General features: G+C 45.7%; 1 protein-coding gene across 2 annotated transcripts; it reads left to right on the forward strand.

Annotated features, from left to right (window-relative positions):
• The first annotated feature begins 11,963 nt into the window (after positions 1-11,963).
• F3 (coagulation factor III, tissue factor) lies at positions 11,964-22,157 on the forward strand. Of its 2 annotated transcripts, XM_038311358.1 has the most exons (8): positions 11,964-12,076; positions 12,193-12,304; positions 12,561-12,704; positions 13,792-13,897; positions 17,869-18,056; positions 18,994-19,175; positions 19,853-20,012; positions 21,227-22,157. In XM_038311358.1, the coding sequence occupies exons 3-8, from the start codon at positions 12,617-12,619 to the stop codon at positions 21,361-21,363; spliced, it is 861 nt and encodes a 286-aa protein (XP_038167286.1). In that variant the 5' UTR covers positions 11,964-12,076; positions 12,193-12,304; positions 12,561-12,616; the 3' UTR covers positions 21,364-22,157. The 2 variants fall into 2 exon arrangements, with proteins under 2 accessions (XP_038167286.1, XP_038167285.1); XM_038311357.1 differs by having other exon boundaries at positions 12,193-12,704.
• The last annotated feature ends 832 nt before the right edge of the window (positions 22,158-22,989 follow it).

Consider the following 22,989-nt stretch of genomic DNA (forward strand, 5'->3'; position numbering starts at 1 on the left):
AATTGAACACTATGCCAACAGTGTTAATTGAACACTATGCCAACATTAATGCCTTTGGAGTTAACAAAACAGCAAAGCTGAATTCACCTTTGGAGAGAATAGACAATTAGAGAAAAACAGAATAAAACGAAAAGGGATTTTAAATTTTCCCTGTCTCCCATGGGCCATGAACACTTGAAGCCAGCATATTTTTTTTTCTTTAACAAAGGCACTTTTACTCGTTTTACTAGTTTTCTAAGTCTGAGTCATTACTTTAATATATAAATCCTTTTAGCCTGATGAGATTGAAAGGAAAAATGCTTCCCCACGAAGCCGAAGGCTTTCCCCAGGCCTCAGCAACACTCTTAATTCAATATGTGTCATGAGTGTGTCACAGCGCTCTAGAGCCATGGTTCTGCCCTCACCCTAGGCTCCGCGGGGACTCAGGGTGCCCTGCAGAACATTCTCCTGCGAGGTGCTTTTTGGGAGCTTAGGCTTAGATGCTAGCAGGCTGGGGCGGGGTGGGAGGCTCACACACTCTGGGGCCAGACTGCTGCGAGCAGAAGCTTTATCCAGCCCAGCCCCTGATCCAGGCAGGGCGTTAGTCTTGGCAATCCAGTTTTCTCAAGGGGAAAGTGAGGGTAGTTGGAGTAACTGCTTCCCAGGGCTTACATGAGCGATAAATCAAATGTTGAGAGTGTTATTAATGACTAAACATGAGTGGCCCAGACACACCTTATCAATTCTGATGAAAGAGTGACTTGTTTATGGACTAGCCAGGCGAAGGGCACCCTGCTGATTTCAGCAGTGCTTCATGAAGGTGGGAATGGAAGATGCCTATTGCTGAGGAAACTTCACCAGGCCTTCTACGGTCAGCAAGAGAACAGAAGAGCTACAAGGCTGGAAGCTGGCAATGGAAGGGAGAAAGCAGAGTGTTTGCCTGCAAGGATCCTGGGCAAGGATAGTCCCAGACACTTGCTTGCCGCCTCCCTCTCTGGCCTGCACCTCTCAAGTTCTCTCGTCCTCAAGGCCCTTCTCAGAACAGCATGGTAGGCATGGCTGCTTACAATGGAAAGCGATGGTACTCATGAACAGGGGCGGAGCCTCGGGTCCCTTCATGTGTGGGGTGCCCACTTGAGTGGTCTGTCCAGAGCTGAATAATGTAGACCTCACAGGATCGGGGACAGTGCTGAGTCTCAGTCCTAGAGGACCATAGTAAGACCACGCAACCATAATTCCTGCATGTGCCAGCACTGATATAGACATCCAGACCCACAGGCAAATGGCCCCAGTGTCTGAGTTAACTGCAATGAGAAGAAATGAGGAGGCCAAGCTGGCTGTCAATTCTCAGACCCACGCTGCACCTGAATACCGTCAACAAGTCACTTCAGAAGTGTGTTCAGAGGAACTATTAATCATAATCATTAAACGTAATGACAGCAACTAAAATTTTAAGATCAACTTGGGCTTAATCATTACTCGATACACTTGGCACAGGTCAGCCGTGAAACTAAGTTCCAACCCAGAGAATCAAGGCTTTAATTAGCAGAGTACAGAGTACAAAATCAAAGCCCTGGTCCCATGTTCCCTGGTATAGACAAAGAAGCTTAAACTCTGAGAAATTAAATGGTTAGGCACACAGTACGTACACACACACACACACACACACACACACATACACACACACACACACCTCTCCTTTAGTGTCAAGAACAGCTGTTCTTTTCCATATCTGCACTCGATCTTGACAACTCGGCTACTTTGCATGACCTCATAACTCAGTGTTCTTTGCTCCCAGATGAACTGCAGTAAATGTCTAACTTGTAATCATTTCTTTGAAATGCTGACTAAAGTGAATTTTAGTATCCTGCCAAACAGGTCACAGGCACAGAAGGAGGCCAAGACCAGAACATTCCTCCACAGCAACTACAAGCAAATCCTGGAACTGTATGTTCATGCGCCCGTGTGGGAAGGTAGCATATCATTTCAGAGATGAAAGGTGGCCAGGAGCGAGCCTGTGCTACGAGGGGTGTCACAGCTGTTAGGAAAAGAGGCAGAGGCAGACCCAGATTGGAGGAAGCCATTCCCGTGGGTGTTTTAGAGTGTGTGGGTTTCTCTGTGAAGGACCCACACGTGTGCTCTTAGACACACCCGCTGTCTTCATCAACCATCATGGTGGAGGCCGTGATCAACCCTCCCTCCTAACTAGAATCAAGCGCTGGGATGTGAGAGTCTGTGCTGTAATGTATCACCTATGGAGGCAGGCAGACGACTTTCTCTCATCTACCATCCAGTTTTCCTTGATCTCTTCTTGGGGTATTTGGAGATTTACGGTAGCTGTTTATGATTTGTTTCAATCCAGACTCCATACTCCTTGGATCATAAAGTTAAGATTCTCTCTTTTGTCCCCTAAATCTTCTCACAAACTTGGGATATTTGTTCTCCTGTCACTGCCCTGAATGATGATAGGAAGCTGCTATTAAATGCCCAAGTGCCTCGGAGGGGAGGGAGAAAAAGCACACGTGCTCAGCCCCAGTCAGCTGTGGGCTCTGCAGACACCAACGACATGTTTTCTTAGACTGCTCCAAAGGTGGCAGAACAAGAGCAAGAGCACAGGGTGGCCTGACACCCAGGAAGCAGAGCTGTTCAACCCTTCCATGGGGCCGCAAAGGTGGCTGACTAGGTAAGAGTGAGCATTGCTCTTCCAAGGGTTCGGTTCCCAGGATTCCCATCAGATGGCTCGCAACCATCTGTTACCCCAGCTGCAGAGTATCCAACACCTTTCCTCTGCAGGTACCCACACACATGTGGGACAGACTCTCTCTACCTCCCCCCCCCGACACACACACACATATACACGGGCAGGATAAAAGGAAACCTTCAACCTGTCCCAGAGGCAGGCTCTGAGGTCATCACCAGAAGACTAGACTAGGTTTATGGAAGCGAGTGGCTTGGTGGAAACAAGTCAGTAGCCGGGCTACTGGACATCTCACAGGAGAAAGCGATAGGACTGGGGAGACTCCCTCCGGAGCTCTCAGGTAAGGAGGAACCACTGAACAAATAGAGCAAAGCAAATGCAGGTGACCACATCACACGTCCTATCTTGAGCCAGAGTGGTGGCGTCACGATGATAAAGAGACACGAAGTGACGGGGAAGAGGAGCGATGTGGGATGTCAGGAGGATATGTGGAAGTGCGCGCAATCAAACATACTCAGAAACTCCACTAGCAAGTCTGAGGGGCCTTCCTCCCCCAGGTTATCAGCTGAAATCAAGACCCATATTTCTCAATGAATAATAGACACAGCTGGGGGCGTTGATGCCATGTTCCCAGGGCAAATGAGCCATTTTCAGGTACAAGTTCTTTTTCTTCTCTGTTCCGGGTAGGAATGCAACTTGAATGCGTAAATAGAAGAACAAAATAAGCTGGAAACAAAGCAAAAGAAAGAGCCCTTTCTTCTTGACTAAGGGCAGGTTTGGCTTGGTTTTCTTTCAGAAAATCCCCGTATTCGAAAGCCAGGAACTCCAGAGAGTTTTGGCTTCACAAGGCAGGGGACATTGAGGATGGAAAAGAAATGGGCTTGAATCCACGCTGCAGTTTTTACAGTGCTTCCATGGCGAGTGTGATGTCACACACTCGGCGAGACGGGTAGTGAGCACTGTGGTCATGAAGTGCTCTCCTAGAGCACCAATGGTTAGGTGCAGCCCAAGCTCTTCATTTTCCAGCTGTGCAACATCAAAACAACTGGATCAGCCACCTTGGGCTTCAGCTAACCCATCATAAAATGAAAATTTCTCTCTGTGTCAAATGGGATTACTGTAAAGACTAAATGAGTTAATACTAGTGGCTAATACATGGTATTTTCTGGCCATTTTCAATGGCAGGAAGAGCATAGCTTGGTCCTGAGATCCACTCTGAGTTTCCTGATCATCGGCTCTTCCACTGGTGACATGATGTCATGGAAGAGTTCTTTGTAGAGTTTCTAGATTCTGAGACGATTCTGCCCATGACAGAGACCATTGTAACCATGCCTGACCTGTTCATTCATTATGGTCTGAGCCCTACTGGTAGAATCTGAGCATTTGAGAGTTGTATAGCCATTTCCTCTGAACTAAAAAATTTCATCCTGGAGGGAAGCCCATAAATACTCAGGAAAGTGTGTTTGTGTGTGTGTGTGTGTGTGTGTGTGTGTGTGTGTGTGTGTGAGAGAGAGAGAGAGAGAGAGAGAGAGAGAGAGAGAGAGAGAGAGAGAGAGAAGTGCTCTTAACTGCTGAGCCATTTCTCCAGCCTCCAATACTTAGGACATTTTTGAGTTTTTGTTTGGTTGGTTGGTTGGTTTGTTTTATTTTTCTGAGACAGGATTTCACTGTGTAGCCCTGGCTGTCCTGCAGCTCACTCTGTAGACTAGAATGGCCTTGAAGTCTCAGAGATCTGCCTGTCCTTAAGGTAGACTATTTAAGACTTAGAAATAAACAATTCAGAAGTCTCAGGAAGTCTCTGAAACTTATCAGACTCACAAGGCTCTATTCTCCCAATGGTTATAGAAACAGAAGAGATGGGACAGCTGAGGAGAAGAGACTCTCCCACCTGTCAAGTTGGTTACACGTTAGGCAGAGAGCTCCAAGGCCCCAGCTTCTGAGTCTTCCTTCAGGATAGGGTGGGCTTTGGTAATAAAGCTGTCTTTAAGTCATCCTTACTTCTGTAAGAAACACTTCACCCATACGTTCATAAAAAAAAAAACCCAATCTCATTTGTTATCAAATTGGACTTTGGTTGTATTGGTACTTTGATCTGTCACTAGTTCCCTATCTGGGGTGAGCAGACTATTGTTCATGTCTCCCCATAAATAATTTCACACCAAACCATGTTTCTAGGCTTTAAAGTACTGAAAAAGGCAAATTCCTAGATGAATGAGGCTGACTTAGGTCAGGGCGAGCTAGACGGACACCATGAGTAACCTTGATGATAAAGAAATCAAAAAAATTTGGGAAATTTGTCTGAATCACTGATATGTATCTCTCAAGTCACCAGTAGCTTCCTTTCTTGATAATCCAAAGACGTGAGAAGCTTGACATGATTCATGTGAATTTATCCTTTGTGGCTGTGTCCTTTAGTAGCTGTTAAAACCTCACATACAATTGGATTTTTGCCATTTTAAGTTTCATGGTCTTCTCTTTCTGCAATCTTTAATCTCCTGTCCTTTTCCATATCTCTGGATAGTCCTCCATATTCTCTCAGGCCACCTTCCTCCTTCAGTCACACACCAAGGACTTCTTTGTTGTAGGCCCAGCAGTAGCTCTTGTTCCTGTCTGTGCGGGTCTGAGTGAGAAGTGTCCCCATAGGCTCATGTGTTAGAACATCTGGTCCCCAGCTGGCAGTACTGTTTACGGGGCTATGGAATCCTTAAGACCCTTGCTAGAGGAAGTACATTACTGAGGACGCGCCTTGAGGATTTGTAGCCTCACCCAACTTCCTGCTCCCACTGTCTGCTTCCTGTGAATGGATGAAATTCCATCTCTCCGATTCCTAACTGCCAATCCAGCCGCATGCTCCTGCTTCTTTGCTCAATGGACACCTCTGCCTCTGAAGAAGAAAATAGAAATCCTTTACCTTTAACTCGCTGTTTGCCAGGGTCTTTTCTCACAACCTCAGGAAAGCCACAAATGCACCATCCGCCCGGTAACTCTACCAACCTGTTCTTCTGGCCTCAGACCCACTCTCTGACTCCAAGATAGGTCACATATATTCCTCTGGCAACATTGCCGGAGGAGCAGTTCCAGCCTCAATCACGGACAACCAGACTCCTTCAGTAGTACTGGTGAGTGTATCCCAGGGTGCCAAACCAAGAGGATGTGAGACTGGGCTGCTGATGACTTACTTCTAGGCACTGCAACACAGAAACTAAAGGAGATATGGGAGAAGATTCCATTGGTTCTTTTTTTAAGATTTATTTATTTATTAAGTATATAGTGTTTTGCCTGCCTGCAGGCCAGAAGAAGACACCAGATCTCATTACAGATGGTTTTGAGCCACCGTGTGATTGCTGGGAATTGAACTCAGGACCTTTGGACGAGCAGGCAGTGCTCTTAACCACTGAACCATCTCTCCAGTCCTTAGTTTCTTTGGTTCTAAGAGCTTCCTGGGCTCATAAACTGTAACGTGCTTCTTTACATCAGATTGAGCAGCTTCTGTTAGTTGTTTCAGGGTTGCTAACACTGTAGATGCTTCTAGGAGACTTTGTCCAGCATGGCTTCCCATTTCTCCCTCCGGCTTCATTCCCCCTCTGAGCTATGGCCCACTTCCTACTCTATGCTAGCAGTCCCAGGGGGTCCCTCGGCTTCAGCATCTCTAAGTTCAACCTAGCTGCCCACCTTTGTGTGGTCTTGACCTGTGGTGATGCCTTCCTATATCCCCAGACCTGCCCCTCGCTCTTCCCGTCCCACCCACGTCAATCACTAGACCCCCACCACTCCTTCTTTCATGGCTGCTTACAGCTGTCCTCTTGGCTGATGTCCTGCCACTGTGTAGGCCAGAGGCCCTGTTCTGTTTGTTTGTTTGTTTTTATGTGACCTCAACTCAATTTTTCAATTCTGCTGACACTTTATAACCATAAGAGTGAGCTTCCTCTGGGATAGTCTGATGACACCAGTCTCTTTGCACTGGGGCTTTAATGTGGAGACACTTGTCGCATCTACAGGATTCCTGTATTCCAAAACCTGACCCACACCCCTCTGCCCACAGACCTCAGTCCTCTGTCCCCTGGCTCTGCTCTTCTCCTTTCCAGCTAACCATGATCTGAATGTTGGTGAAAATTCATGTATTGGAACTTCACACAGGGTGTAATAGTATCAATGGGAGGTGGGAGGTTCTGGGGGGGGGGGGGGATTAAGTCAAAAGATCTCGTCCTCGTGAGTTTAAAGTATAAAGAACCAATGCCCTTATGAAAAGGCAGGGGAGGGGGCGGCAGATAATTTATCCTCCCCTGCTCTGTGAGGACACAAGTTGCCATCTGTGAAGCCCAGAACAAGCCTTTGAAAAACCCTGAATCGGCTGGCACTTTCATCTTCACAGCTGGCCTTCTGAGCCTCTGGCACTGGGATTTATTTCTGTTGTTGTAAATTATGCAGTCTGAGGGTGTTTCCCCCTCCTCCTTCTGTCCATCCTGTTCCCTCCCCCCACTCCCTGTCCCTCCTGTTCCTCCTCTTCTTCTTGTATATAGGCTACCAAGTGAGCACTAAGGTATTCTGTTAGAGTAGCCCAAGTGGACGAAGATATAGCCCAAACTCCGCTTTCCTTCAAAGAACTTTTTCTGATGACCTGGGTGGAAGAGAGTTCTCCATAGGGTCCTGAGCAGCTTTTTATGATGTGAACAATGCTTTAAGTACGAGGGAGCCTGCTGTGTGCCGGGAAACCTGTGTGTTACCAAAGCTAAAGCAGTCTCCCAGCATGCTCTCAGTCTACTGTGAGACATAGCAATGTAGCGCAGATCTCAGCTCCGCTCTTTCCTTGTAAGGGCTCTGTATTCACCTTTTCACCCCGACTAACGTATAGGCTATTTTCCAAAACAAACTCGAACATAGTTCCTGGTATATTGTCCCATATGTGGTAATCTCTCAATAAAATATTTGTTAAGTTATGATTAATCCTTAGTGGTAGGAAGTGAATAAATGCTTTTCTTAAAACATAGGTCCAAGCTTAAGGCTTGCCACAAGGCCTATTGAATAATAAAGGTTAGCAAATTCTGAGAAACTGTTCACAGCCAAGCTACCCCGAACACCCTCCGTAGCATATGGCCTGCATCTTTTTAGACGGCTCTGACTCACCAACAACAGTACTATATTTTGAATGACTTTACAACAGAATTTATGTCTTGTGGTCCTGCATATTCATAAGTTCAAGATTAGGATTCTGATAGATTTGGTGCCTAGCAGAGACTGGCTTCCTGATTCAGTTTCCTGGTTTACTCATGGCCCATCTTTTCCTTGTGCCTTTATGTGGAGGAAAGGAAGGGAGCGCTCCACAGAATCCTTTAATAGGGCACTAATCCCATTCATGAGAGCTCCACCCCTGACCTTGTTTACCTATCAGTGGTCCCACTTCTTAATCATAACATAGAGGATTAGGATTTCTACCTAGGAATTTGCGAGGAAGCAAGATATATATATATATATATATATATATATATATATATATATATATATATACACACACACACACACACACACACACACACACACACATACTAACTATAGCTTCCTGCTATTCCCCTAATGGTAGAGAATAACAGCCATTCTGTGTGCTGTAACAGCATGCTAAGTTAAACGATAATTACTTAAAATGATAATTACAACCAATTAAATGTTACAAATGGTACTCTAACATATATGCTTCTCTCTCTCTATATATATATATATGCCTATATATATATATATATATATATATATATTCACTTATTAGAGAGTTACTCTCTGCCTTGAGGGTTTCTCTTGAACTTTTGACTCAGGAAAGATGAAGCAGCAGCATCAAAGGCAAAAGTGACTGGACAGACTTCAAAACGTAGAACACCAGGGAGCTAGGCTATTAGGAAATGTCACCAAGGAAATATACAAATAAGGTTAAAGCGTCCTGCACACGCGCTTTCGAGCTGGTTATTTCATTCATTCGTTTCACTCAAGGAATCTTCAAACCCGTAGGTAATTTTCCGAGTGCGGGGTACCTGTTTGGAGCTGGGAAGACGGCTCAGTGGTGAAGAGGATGTACTGTTCTTGCAGAAGACCTGAGCTGGGCTTCCAACCATCTGCAGCGCTGTCTCCAGGACATCCAGCTCCATCTTCCTGGCCTCCACAGGCACCGGAACTCACTCACGCATGCGCACGCGAGCACCCACGCACTTAAGAAATAACGCAAATCTTTTTAAAATGCCTGTTAGAAGGACTGACTGTGACAGGTTATTTAAGTCTTTTTCCTTGGGAGGAAATAGGAGAAAATTTATCAATAAACAACACTACTGAAAGTGTTTTCTCTTTTGCCCATCTGCTGACAGAAAAGCATTCATACCATTAAAATCTTGACCCAAGTAGGAAAGATGATCTATTTCACAGAAGAGGGACTTCTTGTTTTATTCCGGACATTCTAGCACAGAATGCAGCAGCTGCTCGGCATTTGAGATCTGTTGAATGATTTCAATATATCAAATTCACAAGTCTCAGAAGTGAAGGATTGAAGCATTCTCGCAGAAAGGGCTAGTCTACAAAGCTTTAAGCCACATGGTGTTGTATCGATAAAAGTACAGGTTAGAGGTTTCTTCTCAGCGGATTTTGTTACTAAGATCATAGCTGTGATCCATTTGTAATTTATCATCATTGCATGTGCACAATAAAATGTTTACTATTGATCACCATGAAAGCGTGTTTATTAGGCAATCTACTAAACCTTTAGTTTGAAGATTAAAAAAAAATACTTAAACTGAAGATTTTTCTCTAAAATTGGTTTTTTTGTTTGTTTGTTTTTTGGCCAGGTGCCTTAAATCCCAGCACTCAGGAGGCAAAGGTGGGTAGATCTCTATGAGTTGGAGGTCAGTCTGGTCTATACTAGTTCCAGACTAGCCAGGGCTATCTAATGAGAACTTGTCTCAAAACTAACCAACTGAATAATTAAAACAAAACAAACGAACAGTGCTTTTCAAAATCTCGGTGCTGTGTAATAGCTGGCCGGGTGAGTGGCCAGGCTGGTGAGCAGAAGCAGATTGGACAGGCAGGGAAGCAAATTCTTATCGCACAGGTTTGCTACTAATTTTGGTAGAAGCATAAACTGTTGGATAGTAGATAATTATTTTCACAAAATCCACAGTCACAGCTGGCAATTTCTCCATGACTAACCCTGCCAGATGTTTCTTTGGTTTTGCTGAGTCACTTTTTCTCCCCCACTCAGAACTCTGTGTTCTCACCAATTCTGAATTCTTCCCTCTGGTTTCTTCTCACATTTTGCCTTTTACCTGCATTAGGGAGGGTTTAAACTGCTCTTTTCCCCTTCTCACATGCATATAACAGTTTTTTTTAAAAAAAATAATTATTCTAATTTTACCTTTTGTCATAAATCTTAACCTGTGCCTTCCCTAGGAAGACAGACGTTTTGAGGAAATTATGCTAAACAGCCATTAAGCCTAAGCCTAACAGTCTGTTCACAACCCATGACTAGGCAGATTCTGAATCACCCAAGAATGTAGGCTGCTAGAAAAAAAGAACAGCTCCCAGACTTCCTTATTCTGTGCTGAAACTACCTCTCCTCCAGCTGGAAGTCCTGGGAGCCAGAAAGGACCCGCTGTGGAACAGCACGGAACAGCACAGCGGTGCTGGTGCCTTTGGATTCACATAGATTTGCGTTTTCTCACCCCAACGGCTCACTGCCTGGCTCCTAGACAGAAAAGCTTCAGGGACCGAGTCCGTCTCTTGAATGTTAATTAAAACTTTCAGCTGTGTGTATGGCTGCACAATAATCTTCATTGATTCAAACTTGCGAGGCACCTTCTAAGAGCTGGTAACTTGTGCTAAGGGCTAAAGGGGAAAGACGTGGCTCCCCCACCCGCTGAGAAAAGCTTGAATGGGGGTAGACTGATGTGTGAGTGCACAATGAAATTATGTCAAGTGCTTGATGAATCGGTTAAGCTGGGAGCATGCTCTATAAATGTGCACAGGAAGGGCTGAGAGAGTCCTGGTCATTTGCAGACTCCTCATCAGCTACATTTCGCCACTGGTTATGCAAAAGGAAATCGCGCTTTCTACGTGTCTTCATGCATGTGTGTTTTAGGGAATAGCCAACAGGATATTTCTGCCGACAAACAATAAGTTCCCCAAATTGCAAGTGTTTTCCACGCCACGGCAGAACACTTCTGAGTGTCTGTGAATGGAAAAATTAATCATTCTCTGAACCGTTTTCTTGATGCAATCTTCCTTTGCTCGATCGGGAGTAGAAGGCAAGAAGGACAGCCCCTGGCGTAAGGGACCAGATAGCGCTACGTTGTGCCGTTAGGCCAGTGAGTCCACAGGAGCGGCTGGCCGCAGGGTTGGTATTGTAAAAGGATGTCGAGGACTGCCCTGTCTGTTCTCAGACATAATCGGGAAGCCTAATCAAAGTCACTGTAAGGGTGACAACAGTTTAGTGCCTTTTTACACTTCTCGGAGCTTACAAGGTGGACCTGAGCTTGACTTTACTAAAGGAAGTGAAAAAAAAATTGTAGGAAGCAGTGTTTCTCAACCTGTGGTTCGCAACTCCTGTGGGGATTGAATGACCCTTTCACAGGGGCCACCTAAAACCATAGGAAAGCGCAGATATTTACATTACAGTTCATAACAGTAGCAAACTGCCATTTACGAAAATAATTTTATGGTTGGGGTCAGTACAACCTGAGGAAGTGTATTAAAGGGTCGTAGCGTCACGAAGGTTGAGAACCACTGCTATAAAGGAAGGAATAAGTTTAATACTCAACAAGGAATGACCAGAAATCTCTTGCCTGGATGTTGGCCAAATGCTACCAATATGATCTGTGACGTCCTCAGACCCGAACAGCTTCACAGCAAAACCTAGAAAAGGAAGGTGGGAAACACGTGAAGAAAACCAAAGCTTGCACACGACACCTGGCTGCGGCTAGGCTCAGTGACAGAGGTGTGCTTGCCACGGGTGGCCTCCTGGGTCCATTCCCGGCATCTAGAGAGGAAAACAAACAACTGGAAGCCCCAGTGTCATTTATTTTTCAGTTTCATTTTTTGTTTCTTTGCATTTTGGAGGAATTCGCTCTAAACCCACTGCTGTCTTCCTCAACGTGAGAACCATCCTTCCTGGAATCCCCTAACTACAGACGCCAAGCTCAGATTCTCCCAGGCTTCAAGTTCCTCAGTCCCTCTCTGAAGTTGGGTTCGGATTGAGGGTGGGAGAGATGCCAAGTGGCCTTTAGACCTAATCCAGGGCACTTGTCCACAGCAGACACGTGCATTTACTGCATCGCCCTGCATAAAGTACCAAGGGACTGACTGAATGTTCTGCTAACCACGGGGTGCTCGGGCAGAGTCTTGGAACTGCACTTGTCTACTGGGGATGGTCCGGTGAGCCCGATACATCTTCTGCTAAGGGCGCAACCTACGTGGAAAGCAAAGTGAACGTAAGGCTCCCTTAACTTTCAACTCAGGTCCCTTCAACACGACTCCTTTCTCCCTCGCAGGCCACCAAGGCTGTTCATCCAGGGATGGGCCCCGGCAGCCTGGGTCCACAGCACCTGGATCCGCCTGCGCCGAAGGGGCAGCTGGGTGCTCGACGGCGCTGTTGAATCACGGGTGAGTCACCCCTTTCGGGGTCTCGGAGTTTCCTATGGGAGGAGGCGGGGCAGGGGTGTGGATTGACCGGGAGCCGCCCACCGCCAAGACGAGTGACCGGGGCTGGGGGGCGGGGAGTCGCCTGCCTCGGCGGAGGCGGCGCGGGGTGGAGAGGCTCCCGTGGCCGCGCTGCCCTTTATAACGCGCCCCGCGCGGACCCCGGCAGCCTGGGTAGAGCCGGTACCCATCACCCACTCCCCCCCGATCGCCTCCAAAGCGCAACCTCCGCGTCGCCACCGAAGCCTTGCGACCTCCCGCTACCAGCCCTAGGACATGGCGATCCCCGTGCTCCCGCGCCTCCTAGTGGCGCTTGCGCCCACCTTTCTCGGCTGCCTCTTCGTCCAGGTGGCCCCTGCTGCAGGTGAGTGGCACTGATCATGAGGAGCCCAGAGCACACGGGATAGAGGGGGGCGTACCTGGCTAAGTGGGGGTTGCTGTGGTTCCTGGGGGACCCTAACGTGTCCCGCCGCACCTGTGGACTCGGCTGCTGCGCTTGTCCTGAGGTTTTGAATGAACACAGGACGGGGAGGTAGTTAATGCCCGACCCGGGCTTTTGCCGCCACTGGAGATGCCTGCTCTGTGCGTTTACCACGGTTGCACAATGATCTGTGGTTCCTGCTTTGACTTTGAGGAAAGAGCTGCCTAGGAAGTTGAGCCCTTGAAGGTAGCGGGTGCGTGGATCCGTCTCTGTCCAAGTCTGTGTGCTTTCCGTGGCTTGCATTTTATCTTTGACTAGGTGTGCGCCTTCCCGTAGTAAACAGCTATTCTTGTGGCCTTTAGTTTAGATCTGATATAAGCAATCCTGTTATAAACTCATGCAAGACAGAGTTCATACCCCACATCTACCCAATGTTTGGGGCGAGGCAGAGACTGAATGAATCCTGAGGACTTGCAGAGACGTTAATAACAGAGTATTTTTAATGAAATGGCATCCCACCACGTGACAGGTGCCACGTGGGTCGTCTATATACCTTGCTCTCTGTGGGAGTTTCAGTGTAGAGATATTTTAGATTACATTGTCAAGTTTGACTTTTTTCGTTTATATACATTCCTGAATCGTCTTACCTGTGTGGAACGCGCTCTCTTTCGAACTTTTTCAAACCCGTCTTTGCGTCTACTTTGATCCTGCGTCAGAAGGGTCTCTGGCACATATGTAGACCTTGGGTCCTCTTTCCACTTCGCTATAAAGTGGGCTTTCCCTTAAATAGTTTAAACAAGGACTTCAGGGTCTTTAGCTACTTCCCCGGACCGTGGTGTGGATGTTACCAGGAGCACGATATGAGTCTAGAAAAAAATTGGACACACACACACCGCCTCTGTTCTTCATAAGTTAGGGACGTTTTGTAATTGACATTGAAAATGTGCTCCTTCTGTTGGCGGAGGCTGGGTAGGTGTTTCATGAACGCAGACGTGTGCATGCACTTATAGTTCTCTTGTGTTCTTTGTAGGTACTCTACAGAAGGCGTTTAATCTAACTTGGAAGTCAACTAATTTCAAGACCATTTTGGAGTGGGAACCCAAGCCCGTCGGTTATGTCTACATTGTTGAGATAACGTAAGCTAAGTTCAAAACGCAAAGATAATGTTTTTGACTTTACTGACTCTTTAAAACTGTTGCTAGGTCGGGCTGTTCAGCAAAGGATGGCGATTTCATGGTATTTTGCCAGGCACTGTCATGTCCCATCAGGTGGAGACATTTCCATACTTTCAATGGGTATGACAGGAGCTGGGGAGTTATCTCAGTTTGCTGAGTGCATCTTAGCACACTTAAAGCCCCGAGTTAGGTTCCTGGCACTGCACAGAATTGGTATGGTCTCACCCAGGAGGTGGAAGCAGTAAGATTAAAAATTCACGGTCAGTCTTAGTTATATATAGGGAGTTCCAGGCCATCCTGCAATATGTGGGATCCTGTAGCAGAATAAATAACTAAACATTAAAAAAGAAATAAATAAAACAATGTAATGTCTAGTTATTTGGGGGAAATTATAGGAAAAGTAGTAAGTGCGTATAAGCTGTAGAGAGGTGAGCCTAGTCACGCAGGCATTTATATTGGATAAATGGCAGCTAACCTCCGATAAGCACCAATATACTTTTCCTGGTTGCTAGATGTCAAGACCGGGGCTCCTGGCATGTCAGGGAGAGGTAGGAAGAATCTCAGTGTCTCCACTGCCCTGAAGCAGCATTTGATTCATTCATCTATGGACTCTGGGAATCAAATTTTGGTTGTACTCATTATCTCAGTGGAAGCCAAATTTCTGACTCACTGAGCTGTTTAGAAAACACCAAAGGACTATCTATATCTTCTGCCATTTGGGGACTGCTTGGCTCATTCAAGCCTGTTCACTGATTAACAGCTCTCAGGAATAAGTAATTCAACACTTTAAATCTAAGTATCAGGGTGTGCCATGTTTTCCTTTGACGGTTTTCACACATTCTTGGCATGCCTTTGGCTTCTGATAGGATCTAGGAGATGTGCAAGGAGCTTGAGAAATCGAGGCTGCCTGGTGTGGACATTATTTCAGTAGTGGTGACGTAAAGATGTAAGAGCATCACAAAAAAAAAAAAAAAAAGTCAAGCATGTTTTTGCTTCTTGGTTCTGCTGTTTCCGCTTGTTCCACACCTTTTATAGTACTAGGATACAACTCTCAGGTGTGGGTCTTTTAAATGACTGTTTTGTTTTTCTAAATGAGCCCCATGACTATTGCCAAACCAAAAGGGAAGAGAATTTGAGTGTGAGCATGCATGTATATATGTATACATATAGATGTATAGAGATAAAGAAATTTCATAATCTATGATTACCATTGTAGTCAAACTTATCAGTTCAAAGGCTGATGATATATATAGTTCAGTGGTAGAATCCTCTTCTACCATGTACAAAACCTTGGGTCCCATCCTTAATCCATACCCCCCCCCAATTTAGTTGAGCTGGTAATGGTGGAACACACCTGCACATCTTGGTCATACAAAGCAAGAGGATTAGGAGTTCAAGGCTACATATATGCTCAATGCCAACTGGAGCTACATAGTGAGACCCTGACTCAAAACAAATTCAAATCTTGCCAATTCATATTTTAATAGCTGAGAGTTATTAAAGTTATCAATTTCCTTTATATAGACCTGACATTTGCCTTAGGAAATGCTTTCCTTCTAGATAAAAAGATTAGATTTTGGGAGTAGCTATTATCTTCTAAATATATCATCTTATTTGTAATGACATTGGGAATATATCTTGCATTGACTTGGTTTTTAAAATGTTAAACTTTATTAGCAGTAATTTTTTAGGGGAGGTCATTATCGAGACTAGTAGGGCTTATGATCTACAAACACGAGAGCTCAGGGCACAACTTAGGGATGCCCGCAGGCCAGGTCACCCTCCTCAGGCAGGCCCTTGCTTCTGAGTTGGCTGATCCTGGAAGCATTTCCATCAGTCAGTGCCTGAAACCTGAGCTACCCTTCACCTTTCTCAGGGGAAAGGGGATTCGAGGGCTAAGGGAATCATAGCAGCCATGTTTCTAGACAGCTCTGGGAAGCCTGCGGCATACCCTGACGGCTCCTGGTGATTGCCCAGGCTGCCTGGAACCGAGTGTGCCACATCTCTGTCTGTCTGAAACAAGGCTGGAAGGAAAACCTCGCTCATCCCTACTTCTCCTGGATTTCCTTTACTTCTCGTCTCCCCACGGAGGAGGCAGCACCTTAACCAGGGGACCCTGCTCCCCACCCCCAAGCTTGTGGGTCTATGGTGCTAGACCCAGGACAGCTCTGTGGTGCCAAAGCCCCTTGGATGAGCCCACGGCATCTTCTCTGAAAATAGGCTCAGTGGTAGCTGGGAAGCCTCCGAGGCCCAGCCTCAGCACCACGCCGTGCCTTGTGCCATCCAGTCCGTAGTGTGTGCTGAATTCGGAAACTGAATTTAGAAGTGTCCAGACACAGTCTCTAACTCAATTAGTGAGTGTCTGTTTGCTGTTGGAACTCCTCAGCAAACTAGGAGGGATTTTTATTTCCAAATTTGGGGAGTTTTTCACTAACCTAAAGGGACCTTGAATACTTTTAAAGTGGTTGTGCTCTTGGCGACACCCAGAGGACCTCACTGGAGAACTGTCCTCTCTTTGACCTGTTGTCACGGGATGATGTAGGCACCTGTCCTAAATTTTTTTCAGAGAGCACATGTTCCTACTTGTGAGCTGGGCAGAACAAAACACCATATCTCTCGGTTGTATGGCCTCACTCAGAACCTAGCCCCTGAACAACATGTTTGTCTTATTGGCGGAAAGAAACCATTAAAACCACCATTGGATTTTGATATGGAATCAAGGTGCATTTTGGTCATTCTGGATCTAAACAGCCTCTCTATACTTATCATAGAAGTTTTAAAAATACAAGAAGATAAAATATTCCAATTTTAAAGTTAGCTTGTGACTTTGAGGATAAAGGATATTTGTACCCAGGCTCTTTCTGTCTGGCTATGTTTTTGAAGAATCCACCCTTGTGCCTCTTTTGTGCGGATTTAGATAATTGAATCTACATGTGACTCCCCTGCTCACTGTTGTATCATATTCTAGATCTATGTTGAATAATCAAGTCTATCTATAATAGATTCCCACATAATTACATCCTGTCACGGTCATCATATGTGGATAGTCAACATCCCTATATGCCGGATATTATGCTGGTCCCTTTGCTCAGGTTCCCTCATGTGCTGTAATCTCTTTAAAGAGATGCTGGATTCTTTTTCATGAGTGTGGTCATGGGAAGTGTGTTTTCACCCTGAAAGGGTAGCAGCCTTACACTCAGCACACACCCAAGTCCCACTGCTTGGTAGAGAGATGAAAACCAGAACTCTTGGTCCAAAGAGTGCCCATGTGTTCAGAGCTTCGGTGGCAGTAGGGTGGGGGGAGGGGGAAGCAAGTTCTGTCCTCTGGCCTCGGAGGCTCCGACTCGGTTGAGCAGGTGTTGCCTGCTTTGGTTTTCTCTGCTCTTTGTGTGTTCTCATTCTGGACTCACAGCTAGCATGTGGCGAGATGCGGCAAACAAATCAAGCTCTGCCACTGGTTACTGTATGTATGGCTTTGAAAGTTGTTCAGTGTCTCTAAACTTCCACGTTCATGCATTTTTAAAAATGGGGGCGGGGCTGGAGAAATGGCTCGATGGTTAAGAGCACCAATGCTCTTCCAGAGAATCCAGGTTCAATTCCCAACACCCACACAGCAGTTCACAACTGCCTGTAAACTCCAGTCCCAGAGTATCCGACACCCTCACACAGATACGCATACAGGCCAACACCAATGCACATAAAATAAAAATTATTAATTAATTAATTAAAAATTTAAAAGAATCCAGCAGAGTCAGCCTGGCTTCTGGGTGAGCATGCATTCATGCATCAAACACGAAGGGTGGGAGATGCCTCTTCAGGTTTCCCTGTGGCTGCCAGTTGGTAGCACAGAGCGTGGTGGTGGTAGAAGGGCCACCCATCCTGGTGGACACAGACCCTGACATCCCGTTTCTTTCTCTCCTTCCTTCTTTTAGCTCTGGATCTAGAGACTGGAAGAGCAAATGCTTCTTAACCCAAGACACCGAGTGTGACCTCACAGACGAGATCATGCAAGATGTGCACCTGGTCTACCACGCAAGGGTCCTATCTGTCCCACCAAATAACACTTACTTTGGGGACGCGCCATTAGCAAATGCCCCAGAATTTTTACCTTACCGAGACAGTAAGTAGCTTGGTTGGCAATGTCTTCATTCTTGGTCTAGTCTCCCGTATATTCTTGTGCTTTGTGGTCCCTACTGGCCATTAGATTAAACATATATCTCTATACACACGCAGAGAGAGGCGTCTAATAAGTGCGTCTCCCACTCTCTGCAGATGTGGCGGGTGGGTCACAGAATGTGAACCTGTGTGTGTTGATCACTGTGTGTCATCCACTGTCTCTTCCGGTCTACCCCTAGTTTCTACCAGTAACCGGTTGGAGAGTGCAGCGAGGCTGGGCTCGTGGCTTTTCCATAGGACGCTCTGCCAGGATACACGTCACACGCTGAATTTTCTATCCCTTCATCAGATCAGAGGTCCTAGTTGAGGATTTTCCCCCAAATGAGCACAGATCCACAGGGACGCTCACTTGTGCCTGTAATTAGGCACGTTGGTTCCCCAATTGGCTGAGCTCCCTTTGGTCTCAAGATGAGCCAATACATGCCAGCTCCAGGCTAGCTTCCCTCATGTTGGGTTTGAACATGAGCCATGCTTTCTTCTGCACCTTTATCCCAACGTGCTAGCCTGCCATCTAATAAGGAAATGCAGAGAATTCCTGCCACCAGATATGAGATTTTTGTGTGTTTGTGTGTTGGGGATGGGGATGGAGGTTTAATATTAATGGAAGTTTAATATTAACTTTAATTCCACCAGCTCCTTCCCACATTTTCTAATGACTGAGGAAAGCTCTTCTTGTATTTCCAGAGGACAGCGCTGCTGTGTGCTGTCTTGGGACTCAGCTCTAGGATCCCAGCTACTGGAGCTGATTCTGTACAGATAGAACATCTGTGCAGATGTTCTATGTGCACAATGGAGGAGTTGTCAATTATGATAACTCAGTGCTCTTTTCCTTGTATGGGTTCTCATTTCCAACCAAGGTAATTAGTCTCTTTCCGTTTCAGCAAAGCTCGGACAGCCAGTAATCCAGCACTTTAAACAAGTTGGCCGGAACCTGAGCGTGACGGTGGAAGACACTCCTACGCTAGTCAGAAGGCAGAATGGCACATTCCTCACCCTGCGGGATGTTTTTGGCAAGGACTTGAGCTATGGACTTTCTTATCGGAAAGAGACAAGCACAGGAATAGTGAGAACTTTTTCACTCATTTTTATGCCTTCTTTTATAGATCCTTGATTCTCCGCAGCCCACTTCTTTCCCGGTTCAAATGTAGGGGAACAGGGGTTGACGTGGTGGTGTGGACGACAGGTCCTCATTCTCCTGCCACTTTTGAGTTAGTCGCCCTGTACCCTTGGGCAGGAACTTTCAGAGATTCCAGTTTCACAACCAACAAGCTGGGCCGGATAATCTCCAAGGGTCCTGTCCTCTCCCACACCCTCATACTGGGGATCCCAGAGGGGAAAATGACTTATTAATTAATCTGTGTATGCACGTGCATGTGTGTGCATAAGGATGCTGCTTTGTGATGCTGGGATTGTTACCCAGGGCCTTGTAACAATCTCTTTACCCATGGGTTCAGTGATTCTATCTCTTTTTCCTACAGATAAAAAGGGGGCTGAACAGAGTTGGCTGTACCCAAGTTGTATCTTTTCAGCCTCTGGTGCAGGCATCCTTCGCAGTTATCAGGAGTTACTGATTAGCCAAGTAACTTCTAATCCTCCTCTGTTAATGATGTCAGCATAGACTTTGCTTAGAGTCCAGGTTTTTTTGTTTTTTTTTTGTTTTTTTGCCTTCCTCGGTGACTAAATAAGGGGAAAGAAGTCACTCTGAGCGTAGATGAAACAAGAACTCTCATCTTTTCACAGAAACCAATCTATACAGACACTAATGACTTCTTCGTTCAAACGGAACAAGACGGCAGCTACTGCTTCACTGTACACGCTCTGATTCGCTCCAGGAAAGATAACCAAAAGAGTCCAGAAAGCAGCACCGAGTGCACGGACCACTGGAAAAACATAATGGGAGGTGAGTGGTCATGGCTGTCAGTGGCCTGGGAGGCGGGGCTGCCCCCAACATGTACCTCTTCGGTGCAAACGTTCGGGGAGAAACGACTTTTCAGGGTTTCTTTTTGGGTTCTCTTTGAGGCATTTAGAAATGATTCCATGTGGGCCCCTTGGTTATCAAACACTTGCCTGGGCAATGGGCCAAATTCTATGGACCACTGGGTATGCAGAGCACAGCTAGGGCTTAAGTCTCCAGTCACAGCCATCTCGGCCTGTTTCTCCTGACAGCGTGATCTGGGGGCAGTGGTTTCTGGACATGGATATTTTCAGGGCACCTATGAAGAATTGTTAATACAGGGTGTGTGTGTGTGTGTGTGTGTGTGTGTGTGTGTGTGTAGGTCATGAAACTAGAAAGGGGGATATGAGAGAGAAGAGAGAGTTTTAAGGGGGGATAATGGGGTAGATGTGATAAGAAAGAAGAGGGGTAGCCTGTCTAGGGGGAGGATTGGAGAGAGACAAAGGGGCATGGGAGCAAGGAATGAATGAGTGCAAAGTCTAATTGCGTGTAGTTATGAAAATGCCATAATTAAACCCATTACCTTAAATGCTAACCTAAAAAACAAACAATATTTTTTTAAATGCAAGAACACATTTAAGTATTCTGCCCTCTTACTACTATTGGCAGGAAGCTCCCCCTCCTTTGGGCCCCACCCCCGGGCCAGCTCCTGACCACAGGCCCCCAGGCTCCCCTTCCTAAGCCTTGCTCTAATTCTGCTGCCTCAGCCTCTGCCCGTTTCCCTGCCTCATCTCTGTCCTCTGAGGTATTTCCAAGGCTTCTTCCAGGAAACCTCCTTCCTCCACCAGCCAGGTAGTGTTTCTTCGTCTCCTGCAGCAGTAGGCTCGTCTCTTTGCTCTTCCCATTCATCTTCTATTATAACCTCTGCCACAAACTCGGGGTCCCTTTTGTCTGCATTTCCAAGGCCTGCTCTTACATCCGGCTCTGGCGGGTCTTCTCTAGCCGAGGAGCACTGGGTGGCTCATTTAATGCTCCAGCCATCCACTGTCAGTTTCTCTCAAGCATAGGAGGTCAGGTAAACTCTTTCTTAATCTAAGCATGGTAGGAAAGGGTGGAAGAAATAGACTTCAAAAAAGCAGGAGGGTGCAATTTGGGGTCATGCCTACCTGCCAGTGGGATTTGAGCCTCCAAGTTGACTTTGATTTGATTTTTTTTTTCAGAGACACTCATCATTGTGGGTTCAGTGGTGTTCGTGATCACCATCTTTATCATCCTCCTGTCCATATATCTGTGCAAGCACAGAAATGGCAGAGCCGGGCAGAAAAGGAAGGAGAACTCCCCGCTGCGCTCTGTATAGAGGCAGGAGGCTGAGGCTGCTAACTACCGCACTCCTTGAACAGCACTGTTACCGAGACCTCTGATGGGAGCAGAGGACACAGAGCTTGAAGACCCTGGTTCAGAAAGGCTCCCTTTGTGACCTGCTATTCCAGCCACCACTGATTCCGACACTAGCATTTGCCACTTTCGAATGTACTGAACGGTACGGACTGGTTAACACTACGGCGTCTTTTGCACAAATGCTTTAGACTGTGTATTATATACTACACTCAGGAAGACACTAGGTCAACAGAAGACAGATGCCTTTCATATAAACAGGGTGGACTTTTGGGAGAACCTTTGAGAAGCTGATTTCATAGGCTACAGGACAGTATAAGGAAATTGGATGGACTTTTCTAAAGCTGTCCTTCTGTCAAGTAGTAGTTGGTTTCTTTTTTTCCCCCCTTCTAGGTACTTTTGAAAGTTCAAAGCAATTGGCAGACTTTCATATTAATGTGTTAAATGCAGAATATTTCTGCTTGGGGCAACTTTCTGCTACGTATTACAGTTTAGCACTTTAACTGACAATGGTGGGGAGTAAAGATTTGATAGCCAACTCTATTTTTATAAGACTACTACACAAAGAAACTACATTGAGTTTTTATGATTTAAGGTACTTAAAAGTGTCTATGGTTAACATTGCATATATTTATATTAATTTTAAAGGTGTTATATATGGGATTTTTATGTGTATAGTTTCTATTTGTATATATTGAGATAATTTATTTAATATACTTTTATATAAGTAAAGGTGATTGGGAATTAAGACTATCACATTTATATCTTCCATTTATTATTTACAACTTGGTATTTGCATTAGGTGACTTCGCTGCAGTGATCCTAAAAATCTTAGTGGCTTACAACAATGTAGAGTTTTCACTTATACTATAATTGTTAAGTCTCGGTAGGTGGTAGCTCCTTATAGTGTCTTTCCATTGCAAGACCCCAGAGAAAGCAGAAGTCTCTATCTGGATCAAAGCAAAGATGAACACACACACACTAAAAACCAAAAACCAACCAACCTAACAAACAAACAAACAAACAAAAAAAACCCCAGGTTGCTGCACCTTCAATGTTTAAGCCACTTTTTAAAAATAACTTTTTAGGTTATAATATAAATTACATCATGTACCCCCTTCTTTTCCTCCCTCCAGACCCTCCCGTGTAACGCTGCCCCTTGACCCTTGGTCTCATTCAAACTCATGGTCTTAAAACTTCTGGTCCGTACTTTGGTTCACATGCCCAAACAAGTCATGTGACCATGCCTGACAAGGCTTGACCTTCTGAGAGGGACCATAAGCCCCATATCGATGGGCAGGAATACAATCTTACAGAAAGGAGAAAAATGCTGTAATCTAGTCCAGGCTTAGATTTCAGTCACTTATGTTGTGGATGAGGCTAAACGAGAAAGAAAACTGCTTTGGATTATTACGTTGGCAAGAATTAGAAGGATCAAAAAGGGAGCGAGTTGGATGGAGCGAAGTCTCTAGATTGCGAGCTCTTTGAGGGCAACCACTGAGTTTAGTTCTTGGTTTAGACCTCATTTGAGGAAACTGAGCACACATGTTTGGTTATGCTGAGCTGACTTAGTGACTTCTGAAGTGGA

Source organism: Arvicola amphibius, chromosome 14 (assembly GCF_903992535.2).
Source record: "Arvicola amphibius chromosome 14, mArvAmp1.2, whole genome shotgun sequence".
Taxonomy (NCBI): domain Eukaryota; kingdom Metazoa; phylum Chordata; class Mammalia; order Rodentia; family Cricetidae; genus Arvicola; species Arvicola amphibius.

What these genes read in the sequence shown, in the direction of transcription:
- F3 (XM_038311357.1), top strand. Translation starts at nt 12,617, where the DNA reads ATGGCGATCCCCGTGCTCCCGCGCCTCCTAGTGGCGCTTGCGCCCACC. An exon ending in AAGAGACAAGCACAGGAATA is followed by an intron (nt 19,176 to 19,852) that starts GTGAGAACTTTT and finishes ATCTTTTCACAG; the next exon opens with AAACCAATCTATACAGACAC. An exon ending in CTGGAAAAACATAATGGGAG is followed by an intron (nt 20,013 to 21,226) that starts GTGAGTGGTCAT and finishes TTTTTTTTTCAG; the next exon opens with AGACACTCATCATTGTGGGT.